At 37.6% G+C, this 21,814-nt stretch overlaps 1 protein-coding gene across 3 annotated transcripts; it reads right to left on the minus strand.

The window, feature by feature from the left end:
* Positions 1 to 403: 403 nt before the first annotated feature.
* Positions 404 to 21,731, minus strand: LOC141907022 (forkhead box protein N3-like). 3 transcript variants are annotated; one of them, XM_074796581.1, is made up of 8 exons: positions 21,682 to 21,731; positions 11,867 to 12,506; positions 8,743 to 8,897; positions 4,515 to 4,567; positions 3,816 to 3,866; positions 3,229 to 3,303; positions 2,428 to 2,485; positions 404 to 1,833 (listed from the first exon to the last, which is right to left on the minus strand). In XM_074796581.1, exons 2-8 carry the CDS (start codon positions 12,497 to 12,499, stop codon positions 1,365 to 1,367), a joined length of 1,494 nt encoding a protein of 497 aa, XP_074652682.1. In that variant the 5' UTR covers positions 12,500 to 12,506; positions 21,682 to 21,731; the 3' UTR covers positions 404 to 1,364. The 3 variants fall into 3 exon arrangements, with proteins under 3 accessions (XP_074652682.1, XP_074652665.1, XP_074652673.1); XM_074796564.1 differs by having other exon boundaries at positions 4,515 to 4,570; XM_074796572.1 differs by lacking the exon at positions 21,682 to 21,731 and adding an exon at positions 19,036 to 19,098 and having other exon boundaries at positions 4,515 to 4,570.
* Between the last annotated feature and the right edge of the window lie 83 nt (positions 21,732 to 21,814).

Here is a 21,814-nt window from a genome sequence, read left to right on the forward strand (position 1 = left end):
TTTACAAAAAGGCTGCATAGTAACAACAAAAACAAGTGATACCGACACAGAAACACCGTAACATTGTGCATCCAAATGTTCGCCTCAGATGTTGAAAGAGATAATCTTAACAAATTAGCCATCCATTTTAGGCCTCGTGCTACAAGTTCTGATTGATTGATTTTTTATGGAAATGTGGATTTTTGTGGCTTTAACGAGAAAAAACATTGATGACATCGGCATCAAACTGACACTCATTCAATACAAAATTACTTATACTTAATCAATGTGTCGAATTGACACCTCATAAATTTGGCAACATAATTGTATTTAATTGATTCGTAATCCACATTTGGGATCAATTTTCGATCATAAAAATCAAAATTTTCTTTCTACAAAATATCTCATCACCCCTAATAATAATAATAATAATAATATTAATAATAATATTAGTACATTCGTTTCATTTTCAATCCATTAAAATCAAAAATCTAATACATTTCATAATTTCTACCCAAATCCCTCAAAAATCATAAAAATTCTAATCGACATTCTTTCATTAAATAGACATGAAAAATGGAAGATCTGTATAAGACATGAATCAGTGTTTATCAAGAGATCCTTCATCCTAGTGACAACATTAGACACATGTAAAAATATCTCACAATACATAAAACTCTTGCAGACGTGAAACTCCCCAGAGATTGTACAACTAGCGAAACTAAAATCATCAACTCAAAATTTTAATCGTTCTTTTAAAAGGAACTTATTGAGACAAAGCCGGTGAAATCTACCGGTAGATTTAAATGCGGTTAATGATGACAGATTTTTGACAATTACCTCGAAAAATTAATACTTTAGATCTATCAAATAGAATTTCATCAAATGCAAATTATCGAACACGAAAAATTCAAACTAACTATCGAAATCAACAATGAAATAAGTGATATTTTGAGAACTACGTTGTTGTCCAAGATTTCTGATAACCAGCAGTCAATCTGTTCTAAGAACTTCTTGAAGTAATACACCTCGGTTTACTTCTCCAAGATCTACCGCATTGTTCATTCATTTGACGTAAATGCAAGATTTTCAATGTACAGACAAACAGACCCCCAGCAGTGTACGCTTAACTAATTCAACAATATTGCACAGTTTTAGTAAAAAAACATCTCCTGGGGTTTCCAAACATCCCCCGGGGTTTTCTATTCCTACACGTATCTCTGAAACATAGACATGTTCAACAGGGCCTCGAACCCGGAACGGGGTACATAACAAAAACAAATATTCAACCACTGACGACTTCTCCTACATGAAATATGAATGTAGTTAAGACTGCAGTTTGCACCATATATGAAAGATAACTGAACATTGTTCGCAAAACGTTGTTAAGAGGCTGCCTCGACCTTATATGGAAGATTATTATTCATAGCCGGGCTGATTGATCGCATCGGTACGATATGAGACGTTTTAATACCGGCTAAATTCAACAACGCGTCAGCGCCCTCTACGATCTTCATTTCCTCGTCGTCGCAATACGCCGTGTAGCGTTTCTTCACCGGCAGCGACAGCCGCGACATTTTCTTCACGGTCTGCGGCGGAATGTCGCCCTCGCCGTCGCTTTCGTTGTAATCGCTCGCATCGCTACGGTAACTATCGTCGGAGCTGTCGATATCGCTCGTGCGGTTGTGGCCGAATTCGTATTCTTCGTCGATCGATGAAACCGGTGAAACAGGATTCAGACGACTGCGATGACAATCGGTATCACGTATATAACTAGAGGCACTGTACGTATGATCCTCGCTGGGACTCGTCGTGAATATCACCGGTGAACCTGGTCTTCTCTTCGGGTACGGCCTATAAACAAACAAACAACAACACTCATCAATAAGATCAGAAGATTTACAAGGACCGACTGTCCGATTGCCCGGGACAAGTATATTCTCATCAGGGCGAGTGGGTTATCATCATCACTTGTCCCCCGGGCTAGTGCAATTTTATGTCATAAAATTTTTCCCCACTCGATACAACGGATGATAGTGCCACCAATCGGACTGCCTGTGTAGGGCAAGTAGCTTTTGGAGGGGGCAAGAGAAATTCAAGATATGCTTGCCCCCGGGCAAGTAGCTATCATTCCTTAGATCGGACCCTGATTTATTGAAACTTGAAACCGTAATTGTTCTGGCCGTTCACTAACAGTCTTCATCAGGTGGAACGATATATAATGTCATATATAATCATATAATATTCCAAGCTGATGATGGCAGTGATGGTTCTATATCTCAATTTATCTGTAACTGACGTGGATTAGAGTCTCATTTGACTAAAACTGTTCATTTATAAACTGAGCAAGAATACAATTGTTACCAGACAGTGCTGCCATCTTGAGGAACACACTGCCACAAAGAGCGGCGTTGCAACAATTTTGTTGGCATGATTGATTGCACTTACCAGAATTTTTCACGTAAACCATTGTTATTCAACGGAATCAGAGGCTTCAATCTCGGATCTGAAAGTAACAAAACATCGACAAGAACTTAAGATTCAAGACCTAATGAGGAACTATACTCATCAAGCAGTATTCAGACATTAACCGTTATCGTATCATCACTACGGCATTGTGTTACTAGTTCTCACAGCAAATTAGTTAATGTCAAAGACATAAATGATGTCATAAGAAACAGTTAATGTAACCGGGATAGATTTACGATACACATATGACTGAGTCATTAACATACAACACTGCACTACTACTAGTTCATGGCTTCTAGGCACCTTTATCTCTCATACAGGGGCTGTAATTAGTGTACAAATTGAGCTGTGTTTCAAACCCTTGTCCACATATACACATTGGGAGGAATGGCCAATATTTGACACCTTTCCATCATGTATTTTGTAAATAGCCCGATAGAACAACTATTTTTTCAAATGTGGCTGAAGACTTCATAGGATTTTGATAGATCGATCTGAGTGAAGTTCATTGAATGGTCTCGTAATGATTATTACGGGCTATAATTCATGTGAGGATGACTACTATTTGTTAAGGATGAGTGAATATTTCGACTAATAGTTCTAGAGAGCGACAGTTATCATGCCGTCATGTGATCCCCGTAAATTTTTCATCCTTGATAAGATAAACAGTTAATCGCTATTGATTCGAGGCAATAACTAGGGGAATAATTCGGCATTTAACCTTCATTAAGCCGACAAGGATTAAATGACTGTAGATTAATGTATAGCGAATGAACTTACTATCAGAAACGCGGTACATATATTGAGCTGAACCTTTTAGTGATACTAGTGCATTGGCAACATCGATGTCCGATTCTACAAAAAAAGAAGAGGAAATTCTTATCAACAATTCTTTTAGAATATTATATACTCCATCGAAGATGGACACACCTGGCAGGCCCAGTGTGACTGATTTAAAGGGAAGTTTGTTTTCATTAAAATGTGATCCTTTTTGACAGATGTCGGTCAATGCTTATAGATGTCACATAGTAATTCTATGCTTCCTATAGTTCAATGCCAGTCCTATGTACCTGCAGGCCTATATAACCGGGAGCACATAGGACAAGCATAAAGATTCTGAAAAATCATTTTTCCAAAGCGGACCTTTTTCAGATTTTGGGTGGTTTGTTGTAACCCCTGTAACACTACAGGCCTGCCTGTTAATTATATCTATGAATTATTGTTTCTCGGTGAATAAATCAATATTTAATATTGTCTCGCGTTACAAGTGGCATAAATTTCACCATAAATCTTCACCGCATGGAGTGAAATTTAACAACAGAGTATAATAACGTAACCCTCACGGCGTATAAGGGTAATTAGCTTACCTGAATTTATCTTTGATTGAGCCAATCTTTTGCTGAGAAATGGGAACAAATCTGTAATACACGAATAAACCGAGAATTAGGTGAAAATATTCTATTAATATTCAGGGTTGGATTCAGAGTGACGGTTTCTCTTCTTCCATTCTAGAAATCCTAGGTCCTGTTATATAATGAACAGTTAGAATAAAGTACACAGCCATTATTATAATAACTGCAGTATGAGGTTAAAGTTTAGTTTGCTGTGACGTTGACTTAAAGCTGAACAAATCAAGTAAATTTGTTAATTATTGATCGGGTAAAGGGAACTTCCTGCATTCGAGTTACAGCTCTAACAAGTGCTCATATAGAGTCTTTGTCAGCTACAAACAATAAGGAAATACCGTATACAACATCGAATCAATTATACCATAAACGAGTGACTAGAGATTGATATGAGCGAAGAAAAGGTCTCCACCCGATGATAGCGTGTTAGTTTATAGTATCACGCTTACTGTCAATGATTCTATACAAGGCGCTTATAATGAAATCCACGGTGATGACTTACGCAATATTACAGATTTCATCATTTTTTTTCGAGTTCGAATTACTGCCATAAACACTGACAAAGCAGTCGTCCGTCCTTTATTCAATTTCCGATTTACAACAAAGGCTACTCATAAAAATACAACAAAATGAGTGGATATTTGATATGAAATCACTTACGTGGTGAAGGTGTATTGAAGTTGATCCGTTGAGACAAAGGCATCGGTTTCGGGCTACTGAAAATAAACAAAGAAATTTGTTCATCAATCCATTCATCAAAATCCCTGCGCGCAGGATTTTACCCAGCTCGTCGTAGTAAAATTTGACACGTAATTTTAGACGGAAACGTTATATGAGATGTCAGTACGATTGAAGAAGTACAAACTGTTCGGAATTATTTATTAGTTCGATACAAAATTAACGTCAAATGCAACGAAATGTCAACAAAAACGACGACACGGCGCGAGACTTTCCGACTTCAAAACATTCTTCGTCTAGAATGGTTACTATGGATACATGGAAAGCTTGATCACAAGTGGCGATGATGGAATACTAATCAGATTCACTAAGAAACATAATGAATGTAGTGAGAATGTATCCTGAAATACCGACAGATATATCTCAACCTTCCTCTAACTCTCATCTCTATATAACTTATATCTGATATAAATCACTGGAAAAATATCATTCTGTTTGCTTTAAGTTTAAAACGGAAAATACAGCACTTGAAAAAGAAATAAGTCAGAAAATGTTTCTTCAGGGTAATGATATATTTTTGACGTTTCGACTATATTCTAATAGTCATCTTAGGAATACTAAGGTTACGACATAATCATTCCTGAAGATGACTCTCAAAACATAGTTGAAACATTGAAAACAAACCATTTAAGTAAATGAGACTTTTTCGGACTCGTTTTCTCTCCAAATTGGGATTTTCAATATTATGAACTGAGTGTTTCACCGATTGGATCAGGTTTGCCTCGAGATAGAATAAAACATGTCGTCTTATGACGCGAATGATTGAAGATTTCAACGAGAAAAACTGCTACAAAAACTGAACCATTTGTATTGATGAATTCTAATGTAAAACCAGATCATCCGCACAGAATTACGCTAAGCAATAATAGACACTTTACGTTTGCTGTTAATTTGATAAAGTGTGAAGCAATCAGGAATAAGATAGCCACGTTTATAATCAGGAAACCATGGTAACGTATAAACACAAGTAATTACGAATTCAGCCAATAGTGCCGTAAAAACGAAAGAACCGAACTATGTCAGTTTTGTAGCTGGAAGGCAAGGCGTCAGAGGAGAGAGAGAGAGAGAGAGAGTCAGAGGAGAGAGAGGAGAGAGGAAGAGACAATCTATCTCTCTTACAGTGATATTGATGTTAGAATAAAATCTATCATCTTATTTAAACCCAATACATTTCATTCAACGCAGGGTTAATCGGTACACGCCACCTGATACCTGATACCTGATACCTAGTTTAATTGTAAATCAACTAGAAATGATTTTGATTTTTTAGAGCATTTTGAAAGTTTTGGAAGAAGTTGAGCTCTGTTGAGTAGAAACTACAAGTAGTCGTTGTCAAGTCCGCTTTTTTATCTTCAGAATTCAGAATCTCAATCCAAGAATTTCTGGAGGCATTCATAGTGCGCATAAACATTACTCTGATAATCAATTGGAGTAGAAAATCTGGCGGTAATTATCCGAGAAAAACATAACACATGATTAGACACCTATAAGACCGAGGCTTAAATTCAATTTTCAAGACTAATTGATTTGGAGGTAATTGCGTAAGATGAAAAACTAAGCTAATCACTTTTCAATGAGGTTTAAAAACAATTTCTTCCCCCTCGATAGCAAACACAATTTGCGTCGGATAATTCTATAAAGTTAAAAGTGTTTTCCGTCCAGGAGAAAAAACCGAGCGTATTTTTATTACTAAAGGAATTTGATCTAAGTTCAAAGCGAAATTGAAACTATCTTCTATAATTCAGTGTCGCGAATCACTTGCAGCCAACTGTAAATAAACCCGATTCCGGAATCTGATGTCGAGAAATAAAATAAGAAGTCATTGATTGATCTTTCTTCATCATTTTATCCATTATGGCGCGGAATATTCACATAACAACAAAATAATGACGCAGCGCTGCGACAAGACCTGGTAGAGCGCGGTACGCGGCGCGCGGCTAGCTGCCGGCAAACATCGCAAAATAATAACAAACGTTTGGTAGTTTCTATGGTAACGAGGACTCCGCGGTGCGGGTCCTTACCAAACAAAAGCGGTCACAAAACGTTACACAATTAGCCGACTGATAGTTCTATCACGAACTGAACCCCGTAGAAATATTCATCATTTATAAAAATCCTATGATAACAAGTTATCAGAACAACATTTAATGAGCTCGCCCGCTTGACATTGATAGGTGTTACTTTCCACAAACTGGGTTGAATTTCACTTAAACAGAAAAATACAAATTTAACTAATGATAAACATCAGTTTGATTAGTGACAAAATTTGATAAACCATGAATCAATTTTAGCCATAGCTTGAGGTAGTTTGAGGTAGCAGGAGGTAGCAGGGTGTAGCTGGAGGTAACAGGATGAAGCAGGAGGTAGCAGGAGGTAGTTTGAGGTAGCAGGAGGTAGCTGGAGGTAGCAGGATGTAGCTGGAGGTAGCAGGAGGTTGTTTGATGTAGCAGGAGGTAGCAGGATGTAGCTGGAGGTAACAGGATGAAGCTGGAGGTAGCAGGAGGTAGTTTGAGGTAGCAGGAGGTAGCTGGAGGTAGCAGGATGTAGCTGGAGGTAGCAGGAGGTTGTTTGATGTAGCAGGAGGTAGCAGGATGTAGCTGGAGGTAACAGGATGAAGCTGGAGGTAGCAGGAGGTAGTTTGAGGTAGCAGGAGGTAGCAGGATGTAGCTGGAGGTAGCAGGAGGTTGTTTGATGTAGCAGGAGGTAGCAGGATGTAGCTGGAGGTAACAGGATGAAGCTGGAGGTAGCAGGAGGTAGTTTAAGGTAGCAGGAGGTAGCAGGAGGTAGTTTGAGGTAGCAGGATGTAGCAGGATGTAGCTGGAGGTAGCAGGAGGTAGCAGGAGGTAGTGGTCTGGAGTAAGGAATCGTAGAGATGCAAACTATCTATAAAGACACTAACCATCAACCCATGCGGCTGTGTTTAAATAGTTTCAATTCGGTAAATTGCAGTTGTTAAGAAGCGCGGAGCAAGATTTCCCATTGGGACAGAAGATTACAGTAATGCAAGTGGAGTGTTTTTACCATCAATCTAACATGATTCTATTTGCCTTCGAAACTCGGCGCCGCCGCCGAGTGCCAAGTGCTCGTTCAGTCAGGTATCAAAAATGAAACCATTCATCGCTGTACGTCACATTTTCTAACAGATGTTCTTATATTTTGACGAGTAAAATGAGTTAATGTCTGACAAGAGAGATCTAGAGCGTTTATGGCTATTCTTCGATAAAGAATGTTTTATATCAATTGAAGTTTGAAATAATCGCGGATGCGTTGAAAATAATGAAACAAAAATGAATCGTCGATATTATTACAACTGCGGTATATAAACTAACCACCTTCGTAACACCAAAAACACTACTTCTATTTCTCATAAAAGTTATTGCTCATTTCTCTTGCTTCCTGACCATCGCCGAACAGCAATGTCAACACAAACCATCCTTGTTGCTTTTAATGAAGGAAATAGAATGCACAACCCTTGTCTATGAAAATACTGTCGAGCTTTTCATTTACAAATAGCGAATTAATGGCGCCATAGCATAGCAATTAATGCGTGTTTTATTAGTTCATCGTTTGAACCGTGAAGGTTATTCCTTTAACCGTTAACGCAGCTCCTCCTTACGCTAATCGGTATCTAAACGTTTAAGCGGTTTGGTAAAAATGGATGCAGGAAATTTGATACGGTACCGATCAATCAGACAAGTCTAAACGACAGTGAGAAGAGGTGAGAGAAGGATACAGCTATTGATTACACGCTACTTTATCAACCGTGTAACAAACCACACGACCGACCGTTTATCAACGAATCAAACTGATTTCTATTGCTATGATAATCGTTATAAAACATCGGATGAAAGTGAAACGAATGTTTCAGGAATCTGTGATGTTGCAGACGTATTTCGACGTACAGTCAACAAATCATGCTATTGACCTTTCGCTGTAAAATCAACACATTTTAAAAAGCTTGTACAGACACTGTATAATCACTTACACTAACATATTAACCTATATATATCAATAGTTGAAACAAGAAGCACTTATGTAGAGCAATATCTCCTAATATAACCTTCAAGCTAGTATTTTTTAGATTATTTGATCGCCTATAGAACCAATACATCATGCAACCTGGTGCCGAGTCCATATCTTGGTAACTTACCTATTCAGTGAACTATTGCTATAAGACTGAGTCTGTTGAGGGTTAGCTAACATCTGTAATTGATGATAAGGGTGGTATGGGGTCTTCCTGAGGGCTTGTAATAGATTCGGTCTATATTCCGGATCTATACACCATAATGAACCTTTACCAATACTCTGAAAATAACAAACAAACAATAGAGAATTCAACAATGAATCGATTCATTATAATTTACATGTTGAAACAAGTGGATGAGGGGGACGAGGGGGAGACGAGGGGACCGGGGGGACAGGATGATCAGATGATGGATTCGATGAGTGTTGCACTCGAGGAGATCCATCCGGTGTCGCTAGTGTGCATTCAGACAGCTGAGTCCCGGATATCTTTTCAGATTCAATTCAAATTTATTGATAATTTCTCAAATTTTACTAAGATGAATGAAAAAAGTGAGAGATTTGAATGATTTGTGTTTGATGCACGCGGTATCAGTTCTGGGATGCAGTTAATAAGGGATTATTTTCAATTATATCGTTTGTGTTTACACTTGACACCTCGTCTCTGGCAGTTGTTTAATCACGGTTCAGTCTCATCTTTGAACAGTTAAAACCGATCAATTATCAACTGCTGAGAAGCCGGTCGCCAGAGATACAACATTGAAAAATAGAATTTATTTCAGATGATAAATGAGTTTGTGACAGATATGAACTAACTGAAATCTGATGTCTATATGTATTTATGATTAACGGGACACAGCTGCTGTCCCGCTGCTGCTGTCCCGCCGCTGTCCCCTGAGACATACACCCAATTAATATCGCTATGGTTACCACGAGTAACATCTGAATTAACAAAATTAAGGAATTTATTTCAAAATTAAACACTACATAAATCATTTGTGTTCGGGGAAATTATTACTATTAGAGCAACTGAATGAGATAAATGATTTTGGACAAAACGGTCAAATAGTGTCTCACGTGGAGAAAATTATTTACAAATAAGCAATGTCCACTGTTTGGTTCATTGCCAGGTATAGTGAGTAACTTCATTAGCACCCGTTGCTCGTGGTTCCTTGGCATCCCTTTTTAAACACTGGTATTATGAAAAATATGATTACTTCATACACCAAGATCGAGCCCCAGGATTTAGCAGTTATTTTGCAATGCAGTGAGAGGAAGTGGATTTCGAGGTTTTAAAGAGAATTTCGACTCCCTGTTAAAAATCCTGGGGATACCCATGAACCCGATTAACCGCGTTTAAATGATTATTTTCGAAGATGATAAAAGAGGCAAAATTGCGAAGGTGATTCCAGCTCTGATCAGACATGCATTCTACACCGCGCGTGAAGAACAATGTTACTAATAAATCTTTGTCAACATATGTGACTCAATCCATAAAGAGGAGACCCTGGTAAGTGACTGGCGTAATAAGAAACATTATAGAAGCTTTTCACTAATAACAAAATGAGAGCTCAAAATCAAATAAGAATCAAGCATCTCCATGGAAACTAATTAGTGAAATAAATCTCTTGAGGTCAATAGAGGAGGAATGCACTGAAATCAGCGATCCGATCTGATGCGGGTATTTAGACAGTTCACTGAATCATGCAAACATTACTTATAATCTTCTATCATTAACTGAAACATCCAGATATTCTGAACATTTTCATTTTTTGTGTGTAATTCTATTCGGGCTATGAGTTGGATTGGACAGTAAAAGCGATCGCATAGAGAAGATTTGGCCGGGACCTGGTCCGTGTAAAACCCCACAATGATTGCATGACTTTACAAGGTTTATTTGAAAATATTTTGGGTGGTTTCTACCTACCTTCATCTTCAGACTAAAATATCACATTCTAGACTGAAGCAAGGTGGTACGAACTATCTAAATATTCATATAATTTGATAAACTTTTTAGTCATTCAACTATAGTCAGATTTTAAATTTTTTGTTTCATCACGGATATTGTGATCTAAGAACCAGTTAGCATCACACGGAATAATTTGACCCACGCCAAAATCTGGCAATAACTGGGTCAAAAATGCTTACGCGATCACCACTCATCATGGCGCAGGAAGTGGATATGGTCCACTCTATTGAATCTAACACTCATGGATTGCCGGGATTAACAATAATGGCTTCATCATTAGCTATAAACTAACAGCCGGAATGTAACATTGTACTCAGCATCCTCATACACAGCACCAACTTCCTATTACTATTTACAAATCAATCAGTAGGAAAAAACTGTGTTTCTATTTAGAGAATAGGGTCACCAGGTATAAACACCTCCCTATCTCACATACAGTCTTCAAATCAGTTCATTGTAATAATGATGATTAATTATAGATTCGCGATGAATCAGAATCTGAATAACTGACAGGCAATCGCTGAGTGTGAACTAACTGCCTGTGGTCAAATATTCATAAAATGCACATCCACAGACAGACATTCCACCGAGAATCGGTTACCAAATTTTACACTTTTTTTAACCACTGAAAAGAATTTACTATTGGCCAATACAAAATACATGAAATACATATAGATATTTAGAACGTATTTGTCAAAGACCGTTTTCATATTGAACAACTACAGCTGGTTGAACAGAATGGCAATGATTATAAAACCCCGAGCAACACGAGGCAGACGGCATCTATTCAGCAATTGTAACAACAATTTAACGGAAACAGCTGTAGTCATATAGGATCTGTGTGTATGCTGGTAAATATATGTTCTATCATTAGTTAAATATGTCATGTATTCAGCAGGCAAATAGATAGCATATTCTATACACACATAGTATTCTATCTCATATTCAAGCTACCTCCAACCACGTAGAAAGCCAAGCCGAGAGACCCTTACTTCGACCCTAGAACATTTGCTATCCCTATAGAGAAGAATCCTAAAATGATAACTAAAACAATAACAAAAAGTCCGAAAGGAATCCCTTAAGATGACAATTAGAACATAGTCGAATAAACAACTAGCTCGAGGAATCATTTTCCGACTTTATATTATTTGTTTCGTAATTATATATTCATTATTCAGCTCTATAGATTAACGTCATGATATAGTGTTTTATCACTGGTTATCTCAACTTCTACCCTTGTAAAGCCAAGTCAAAAGTGAAACCTAATAGATCTAAATATTACCTGTCCTTTTTCCTTGTCGACTTTCTTGAAGCATTTATTTAGTGACAGATTATGCCGTACAGAGTTTTTCCAACCGGTCGGCGCGTTTTGGAAGTACGGAAAGTGAGTTAATATCCAGTTATATATATCCTTAACCGGAAGTCTTTTCTGAGGCGAATCCTCGATCGCCATAAAAATAAGACAACTAAAAGAGTACGGAGGTTTACTATTAACGTGTTTGTGAGGATTGTACGGCACGTGAGGAGGATGTATCTGAGGACCTCCGTTTACAGTTTCCAGATTTCCGTCGGCGTTCTCCTTTTGACACTCGCCGTCGATCGTATCGGAACTCGGCCCGGCGCCGGGCGCCGCGTTCATGTTTTTTAATAGATCCGAGTCTTGTAACCACGATAAACTCGTCAATTCTTCGTCGTCGTCCATATCTGACGATTTATCTAAACTTATTTCTCCGAAACAGCTTTGACTGAGCGGATCGGTATCGGACCCATCATCGGAATCCATTAATTGTAACGCCTTCGATAAAGCGCTTCCCGGGAAACTTTGACTTAAACTATTCACTAAACGTTGTCTCATCGAAGAGTCGCTTTCATCTATCGGTTTTTCCGCTTCCATCGTCGCTTTTAAATCCTTCATTTATATCCTAAAAATATACGACAAAATATAAAACATAATCAATCAGTATTTATCAGTTACGCGGTTCCTCCTCGGAATGAGCAGTGAACGGTGTATGAAAGTTTTGAACCCGAGTAGTTTAAGATGAGCCATGAGGGATTGAGCTAAATGTGAAAACAAGTAATACTTGTAGCCGTGAACCAATTCTATTAGAATTTATGAGCTTTCGCTTCGAATTCATAGAGAAGCAACTGATTCATCATCAGGTAAATCAGTAAATTAAACGACTTCAGTTTGGATTTGTATAAAAAAACAATACGGCGACTTCTTAACGCCGCGTCACCCCTTCCTACATCGAGTGAAAGAATTTCATCACACAAAGAACTTTCAAAAAAGTTAAGATACAACGGATCAACAGTTTAAACGGATTGAATAATCACAAACCTATCGCTAGATGACGCTTCGTTATCGATATTCCTACAACACGCGATCATTAAAACATACAGAATCCACAAAATATAAACATTAAGAACATCGTAAAGAGCAGAGGAGGACCACGAGACAAGACACCATCAGCGGCGGCGGCCTCATTCATTCACTCACTGCCGCCGTCTGTGAATAATAGCTGGGTCATGTGATCAAACCGTTCTCATGGTGATGGAGTAATTGTTACACGGGCGGTGTATCGAGAATCAACCAGTCATCTGTTAGTATTCTACCCAAAACTTCTAACTCGCCTGGCTCTATTTCTTTTGTCAATTTCAAAATGAAGCAATCTGCGCCGGTGGTGGATAATAACGTTGACCCAGCTGTATTGAATTGAATGAGTACAATAGATCGGAGGTTTTTTCTTTCTAGTCGCTTTTGAGAACAATATCGACTCCTGGTATGAAGGGCTACACGTGAATTAATCTATTTCATTGTGAACTAATGGAGAAATTATCTCAAACAAAAACCACTGAAATCGTAATAGCTTTTCACATCAAATATTATATAACTAAAGTCCATTCTAGCGGCTAATAGTAGCTGGTAAACAGAGGGGGCTGGCACGAAACCAAACCACATTTTGAATATCAAATTTAACCCTACCTTGACTGAGCTGGTATTTCCTTGAACTGACCAGTAATTGATTAAGGCCAGTATTTATAGTTATCTAAGTTCCATTGTTCATTTAAAGTGGGAGAAAGTTTATTCCACAGTTTTCATAAGACCACTACAGGGTTATTAGTGCTATTAGTCGAGCAACAGTGACCGCAGACAATTATCAATTACTTCATTACGCCTTCATTAGACTGTCTTTAATCCCTATTGTTACTGTTAAGTAATAATAATCCTTGTAAAAACCTTTGTCACAAGTTTGTTTAAGCGTTAACCTTTGATCTAGGATTCTACAATATAAAGTGTGCCACCAGTCTGGCACTATGCCCAAATGAATTTGCTAAGTATTTCTTATTTCATAACCATTGGCAATAAATACAAATACAGAAACATCAATGGAATATAGTGTTTTTTTCTGTAGGAATAGCTTTGGAAAAGAAAGAGAACTTAGTACAAAACAAGGAGAACTAATAAGACATATTACAGATTATATATATATATATACATACACAGCCCGAAGGGGCTTATATTTATAGAGCAGAAACTAATATGATTTCTGATTAGTTTTTGATTGTTTGGCTAACTTACTAAGCCAACCTAGAGGCCAAAAAACGAAACAAACAAGGGCTGTACAACAGCAGAACCTGCGTATATCAGAGCAAAGATACCTCACTGACTGATTGAATTATCACTAGATGTAAGGGTTTCACATAGGAGTTTAACGTACCATGATGTAGAAATGATCTTCCATCCTGATAGAATACATGTACAACGTAAGCAGTAGATATCTATATGTGAGAGAGGGCTGTTTAGTATATATTGATGGTAAGTATTGCTATAGTAACGTATAAACATTCTCCACCGATCTAAAAATACATCAACAAACCTACCTCCCTCTCACTAACACTGACTAATGGAGATAACTCCCCGATTAACTAACTAGATTGTAAAAACAACTGTAGGAAATTAAACATGCAAAAATAACCGCGATGAATGTGTGCAATTATTATGAAATTATTCTAAACCAGGAAGTTTTCAAACCAGTAACACAACCTTCTATAGGACAAAGAATAACTGTCAGACCCTGTCAGACAGAGAACAGGATATCTCTAGTAACATTTCACTCATATAAAAGTAACAATCTCTAAAATCACTAAGCTGGATGGAATGAATATTAGTAACTAGTTGACGATAAGTCAAACATTTCATAGAAGAACCCGCAATAAGTACAATCAGGGGCCTATTTCTAATGCAATAAAAAAAGGCATATTTAAGAAGTGTATTAAATATTTCGCATTTGAGTGGATGGTTTGAGATGCATTTTCAAATAGAAAACTTGTTCTTATCCAATCAATTACGTAAGGGAGGTTATATTATTAAGATTCTGTATAACAAGGCAACACTTGAGGGTGTTGTACTCCCTGGATTCCTGCTTATGAAACTGTACATGTGACTCGGGGAAAAAACTAGCATTGTTTTATCTAAATAGATAAAGTTACTCAATTCATACCGATGAACATCAACAATCTCACAACCAATCTCACGTTGAAATTAGAAGATTGAAAGAATCAATCAATTGAAACCCTACGATATTAGCTATACACACACCGACTGACACCGGCTGACTGCCCTGCACTGTGCATACACACAACGACTGACACCGGCTGACTGCCCTGCACTGTGCACGTTCCCTTATTCCATTGTGTTGCTTAGCAATGATAAAACTTTACCATGGTAACTGCATGGAATGTTAAATTTGCGCTGAATAGTGGATGTATGAAAATTCCGAAAGATACGTCCAGCCATACGGTCAATATACAGCGGTACATCCTCACACCTGATCAACCCGTTCCACGCACGGTTAGTGGTAAAAAAACCCTCAATTCTTCAAAGTAGGCAAAAATTCGCACCGTGTACCGGCGATCAGTGATATTCCTGAAGTTAATAAACTACATTAGATAATGTAAATTCACTTGGATACATGGATACATTTTTTTTCATTAATATTTCACATCAAAGCTTTCAGCGATTTTAGATTTGAGAGAAACTTCACTCACCGAGATCTACCCGTAATTAGTTAAAAATTCTGTGATCATCGAATAAGAACAAAATCATCAAACGAGAAAGTTTTAAAATTTTTACAGTCAAATAAACACAGCGCAGTCTCAATGTTCAACCTGATATTCTAATATCAGCAGACACTTCTGTATACCACTCGCTAATTTGGATAATCGACCTACTCTGAGTTCAGACAAGTACCCATTACACATCACTTCTACCAATAGTAGGTCACGATAGTTTTCAAATTGATATATATCAACAGATATTGGATGACAAATGAATACAAATTTGTAATCGAAAAAAGTGAAGAATTATTTGTTACGTAACCGGAAAATAATACGTTTGAAAAATTATAATTGTGAAAGCCACAAAACAGTCAACAGTTTTATGAACTATCTATCTTGTTTTCCTTTATCAATTTCACCGATTACAAAACCCTGGATTTAAAAATTCGCGAAGATTTGCTCGAAGTGCTCCCGTCGAAATCGAATGGCTGATCTTTTTACGCGCTTTGAGATAAGATTACCAGTTTTAATTTAAAGAACTGATAAAATGTTAATTACTATTCAGGTACGAGAAGGTAGTAATGTTGCTGTCCATCGCCTGGAGATGTTTCTATGAGAAGTTGGCAGTAACCGGCGAGTAATGGATGGATGATACTTAGCTCTAATAGTATAATATAACACAATCTACTACGACTAGACATTTCCAACAATTTAATTACAAGTTACCGTGGAAACTTAAGGAATAAATTTACGATGATATACGTGTTCTCATCCGGCGGGCAGCGTAGGATCGCGAGCTCGCGGGGATCGACGTGATTTTTTGATTCGCTATTTAACATCCCCAAACGTGTTCATTACGTATTAGAACAATTTTATGAACAGCAGTCGGTTCGCAAAATATACACTCAATCTAATAAATAGCTATTTGTAAGATTGAAGCGAGCAATTATAGGTTTAAATTACTTGAAGAGAAAAGTGATTGAATTATCTTCGTTATCGCTTCATATCGGCGCCATCTATCGGACTCGGGAAAAATCGACTCTCGTAATTTACGTTACCATAGAAACGAAACAGAGCGCTGTCGATGGAAACTTCGACGGTTCGTAGAAACTATAAACTTTCTCCGAGACGACAACGACGATCGGTCGTCAACATGAAACAGATTCCGAAACACGTGTCAACATGTTCCCAACTGAAACCAAACGAAACCATCAACAGATAGGGGCAGTTCTACTTGAATTGTGATTTTAATATTCTAATGTATCAACAATACTTCCTTCCGCTTTAACTGAACTCACAACATGTGCGCAATAATTTGAAATCTACAGTGGTATCGGCAACATCTGTTGACGTAACCATGACAACACCTCTAGTGTATGCGCTAAACGCGCCTATATATTTTTTTAACGAGAGAAATGTGTATTTCTAGCGTGTAATGTTAGAGAAGAGAGAGGATCATGAATGTTGATAAATCAAGAGGAATTTCCTCTGAACTACATATAGTAATAGTCGTTGATATTACACAACTTATATTTAGTCGTTGATATATATATATATATATATATATATATATATATATATATATATATATATATCGTGTAATATCGATGATAAAACAAACTAAAAGCAGTGTTAGTTCAGTCCTCCTGCATATATCCCTCACCCGCCCGCCCGTCCCCTCCTACCCTACCGCGTATCATGTATAAATCTGATTACAATTTTCCGGCCCATATCGAGAATCGAATCGGCAAATTTTGATTCATTCGATTACGTTTAGTGAGAAAGTGATTGAATAACACGAGAATCTATGATAATAAATCACTGTCGATTCCGGGTAGGGGGAGGGAGTTGGGGGGGGGAGGATGATAGTATCCGAGCAGAAAATCACTAGCAAGCGTTTTAACAAATGGTTATTTGTTTTATCTTTATTAAACGATGGACGGTTGGTTTACGGTCGGTCGGTCGCCGACCGGTTAATTGAACTTTCTTTTTATACATAAAGTGGTACGTAAGATTTACATATTGTCTGCACTGTTCACATCTCTTCAATGGCAACTGATACGTTGATGATGCCCATTTGACTTCAGGTTTCCATGGTGATGTTATCTAGAACAGATATACAGAAGAGAATGACTGGTCCCGGACCCGATCCAAGAGAGCGCGCGGAGAAGCGTCTCTGGCAGTCGGTCGACGCATATGGCGTCATTATGCCTGAACAGAAGTAGTTTATCATCTAATACGGTTACAACATGTTTACCTAAAACCAATCATTGCAAATACCAAATACCAACAATAGCCGGTATTCTACTGTTGTACGATATCGTCTAATTTTGATAGTCGAGACTTCATCAGTTGCCAGTACTTCATCGGAGATATTTTTGATTTAAAATGAACTACGAATTCAGGCATCAGAGGCCAGTTTCTCAACATTAGGCTAATGATAACTGGTGAATAAATACCATAGTATCAGTGAACTTTTAATTGTCACTTTATCAAGTATCCACTGTTTAACTTTAACCAACTTTTGAGAAACCGCCAAAATTAATACTTTTTCACCATTCTTCAAATTCATGATTGCACAGACCATGATTGCGTGTTCAGAACTTCAAGACATTTTCCAATTTAAGACATTTTATCAGCACACATTCAAAGAGTGAAAAGCCATCATTATAAAAAAAATTGACAAGGGTGCAGGTTCCAGGCTGCAGTTGTCCGAAGGGGTACAGGTGCCTGGCTGCAGATTGTCTGAGGGGTGCAGTTCCTGGCTGCAGATTGTCTGAAGGGGTGCAGGTTCCAGGCTGCAGTTGTCTGAAGGGGTACAGGTGCCTGGCTGCAGATTGTCTGAGGGGTGCAATTCCTGGCTGCAGATTGTCTGAAGGGGTGCAGGTTCCAGGCTGCAGTTGTCTGAAGGGGCACAGGTACCTGGCTGCAGATTGTCTGAAGGGGTGCAGGGTCCAGGCTGCAGATTGTCTGAAGGGGGTGCAGAATCCAGGCTGCAGATTGTCAGAAACACCTTAGAGAATTGCTCATTAACAATCTAAAGTTGTAAGGTAATAAACATGTTCAAAGGTACATTATACAATCTCAATACATTCGAGAGATAATCCGATAGCAAAACTCACTGCAGACAACAAGATAATCCAACTTGGCTATTTGTTTCCATAGAAACCAAATTTAATCAATTGTCAACAGGACGCAGAAATGAGATAGAATTATGACGGGGTTTAAACTCCAGCTTACCTCTTCACCAAACTACAATTCTAATTCAATCAACTGCCAATAATTTTGACTATCAAATGACTTTATCCACAAAATGTTAATGAAAACCTCTCCGTAATTATCGGATATTAAACCAGATCTCGTTGAGATAATCGAGAAAAGAAGAGAACTTACCACAAAATATTCAGCGTACGAAAACCTATACACGGAACTTCTCATAGGAGGATGAGAGACCGCATGCATGCGTGGATATATAGACTCAATATGTTACAACACATAACTCTATAGGCTACGCAAACAGTACCAGCTGCAAATAAATCAGCTGTCATACAATGAATAAACTAGAAAAACCGACTTCGTAATAATTTTCTCATCCCTGTATCGTATCAGATTCTAATAAAACTGGTATATCGATTATTACAACACTATAGCGTGGAATTCAGATGAAAAAAATACTGATAGATAAAAAACCGTAAATATGGAAATAATTCCTGAGTTTTCGCGATGATAGCTGCCACCGCTGAATAAAACTGGGTAACATCTGGTGAAGTAAAGATTAGCATCAAATACAGTCTCCATAGAGACCGTGGCAGTTTAAGCCGTACATCAGAGAAAAAAATACTTCTAACAAACTTTCAGCGACTTTTCAATTGAAAAGAGAAGCCCTTGATCTATTTACATATATTTTGAAAGTTTCAAGACTCATTCAACTTACAGTAGTTACCTGTAAGTTATCGAGAGAGCGAGAAGGAGAGATATTCTACTTCAGTCCGTGGCCGCATATGATTCATTAACTCAACAAGATTCAACTATTTTATTTGTATCTATGGCAACAGGATAGAATCCCTAAATCATCAGACATCAGCATCCCAAACATCGATACTGCATCACTAGCTGTACTCCATCAACCCCCTGAGATTTATAAACCCTGATACAGTGCTGGCTACTTACGTTTACGAGTCATTAGATTAGATATAGGCCTATAACAAATTTCCCATTTCCCGATTACTTAATACGATACTAGATTTATACTATCAACTCGTTAAGCCGCTTTATAATTTACTCAAAAATTTCGACGATTAATTAATCGTTTAAAATCCACCATCTATTTGATTTTCATGGTTTCATCGAACTTCAGTTTGGTTATAACTTATTTGTTTTTTACTTCTAAAACTATCTAATTATATTTAACAGTTTAACTCGTCGAGCCTCTGAATTCATTTACGCGTTATTTACTTTGTCAGAATTTATGGATTCACAATGATAGCAGTAGTGAGTGGTTCACCCGACCGAAACAACCATCAAAACTCAGACGCAAAACTAAATTCGTGAAATGTGTTTTGGTTACCATGGTAATACATCACATGATGAGTATTGTGACGATAGAGAGGAATCAGGCATCAGTTTTGATGAAATGATTTCTATGTATCATCGCCATTCGTCGCCAATAAGCGGTTATATAGTTACAGCCTCTGGGCTCACAGAGACATTGTATCATTTTACCCAGTAACACTTAAAGTGACAACTCGACAAAAAGAAAATAGATTGACAATCGCTAGGAATTACTTTCTCAATTGTGGAACTGATCGCATCAACGGAAAAGTAATCAGTTGTTCATTTACTTAAGAATAGAAATGATTCGAGCAATTCTACGACCAGTATATAGACATTATACACTAATTACTGAAATGAAGATCTATTTGATTTATCATGATGTGATGTGTTAGATTTGGTTGTTTTTATAGGCTAATATTTCTCGTTAATAATAGACACAATCAGAAAGAATTAAACACAATCAACAAATTAGAATTGTTAACTTCATTTTCTACAGTATTTTTAATGTAATTTTTTTTTTCAGTAAGGAATATATGGAAGCGGTCATAACTTCAAACATTTTTTTTCTTAATAACTCGAGCAGAAAACTAGAAATCCAATAGTTGTAGAAAAGGGAGGCTCCACTCATTGAGGAAGTTCTTAAATTCTTGTTCATCCTCTGTGACTAATACATGCTTTATAATAGAGTATCAAAATGTCAGGAACCAATAAACACTTTATAATTGCTTACAATAAACACTATTACTATTCAAGCATGTTTTCACTTTCTTAAGTCGGTCGACCGTAAATAAAAACTAAAGGTCAAACTACAATTTCTCAACCCTTACACAATATAAAGCTTTATTGAGTCAATAGTTCCATGTTGGGCAATGATGTCATAGTTAGACATTATTGAATCTGCCCTCAGTCTTCTTTGCTAGTTCTGACTCTGAGGACAAAAGATACTTTGGGCACCTTTTGAGGTGATCAATATAAAACTAAGAAGTGGAATTTGACACATGATTTATAGGTATTTAACACCATTGAAAGCCTGCAATATGATGTCTTGAAGTTAACATTTCAAAACTAAACACCCTATTCAATATGTGATCCACAGGGATAATAAATTGTGGGGTACCACTCCCTGGCCCCAGCCACCACGGATTAGCCTACACCATGATTCGATCCTCGCTGGATCATTAGACTGGTCAGTTGAAAGTGACATGGGGAACAATTAGAAAACTAACTGCCTTAGACCAGTACAAAAACCCACTGTCAACTGTGACCAGTCATAGTCTCATGTCTCGAGACTGATCGTCGATAAATCAGTCAACCACACACTACACAGACTCTAAATTACTGTGTGAGGCTTTGGGAAGGTAATTTATTCCCGACAAAAGCCTCCCAGCCATTCACGACACCTGAAACTAACTGACCATACCGAATTACCGTGTGTGACTGATAATCGCGGGCTGTTATGCATTGTATAAGAATAAATATACTTACAAAGACAATAGTTCAATACAGGAGACACGAGATACATCAAAATAGACGCATTAAAACCACGTGATGACTCTAAACACGTTACCACGTGGCTGTTACAGACTCCTCCTACTGATAACAGAGGGCGCTACCTGAT

The sequence above is a fragment of the Tubulanus polymorphus genome, chromosome 1 (genome assembly GCF_964204645.1).
Source record: "Tubulanus polymorphus chromosome 1, tnTubPoly1.2, whole genome shotgun sequence".
In the NCBI taxonomy this organism is placed as follows: Eukaryota; Metazoa; Nemertea; class Palaeonemertea; order Tubulaniformes; family Tubulanidae; genus Tubulanus; species Tubulanus polymorphus.

What these genes read in the sequence shown, in the direction of transcription:
- LOC141907022 (XM_074796564.1), bottom strand. Translation starts at nt 12,499, where the DNA reads ATGAAGGATTTAAAAGCGACGATGGAAGCGGAAAAACCGATAGATGAA. An exon ending in TCAATCAAAGATAAATTCAG is followed by an intron (nt 3,304 to 3,815) that starts GTAAGCTAATTA and finishes CTTTTTTTGTAG; the next exon opens with AATCGGACATCGATGTTGCC. An exon ending in TATGTACCGCGTTTCTGATA is followed by an intron (nt 2,486 to 3,228) that starts GTAAGTTCATTC and finishes TGTTACTTTCAG; the next exon opens with ATCCGAGATTGAAGCCTCTG.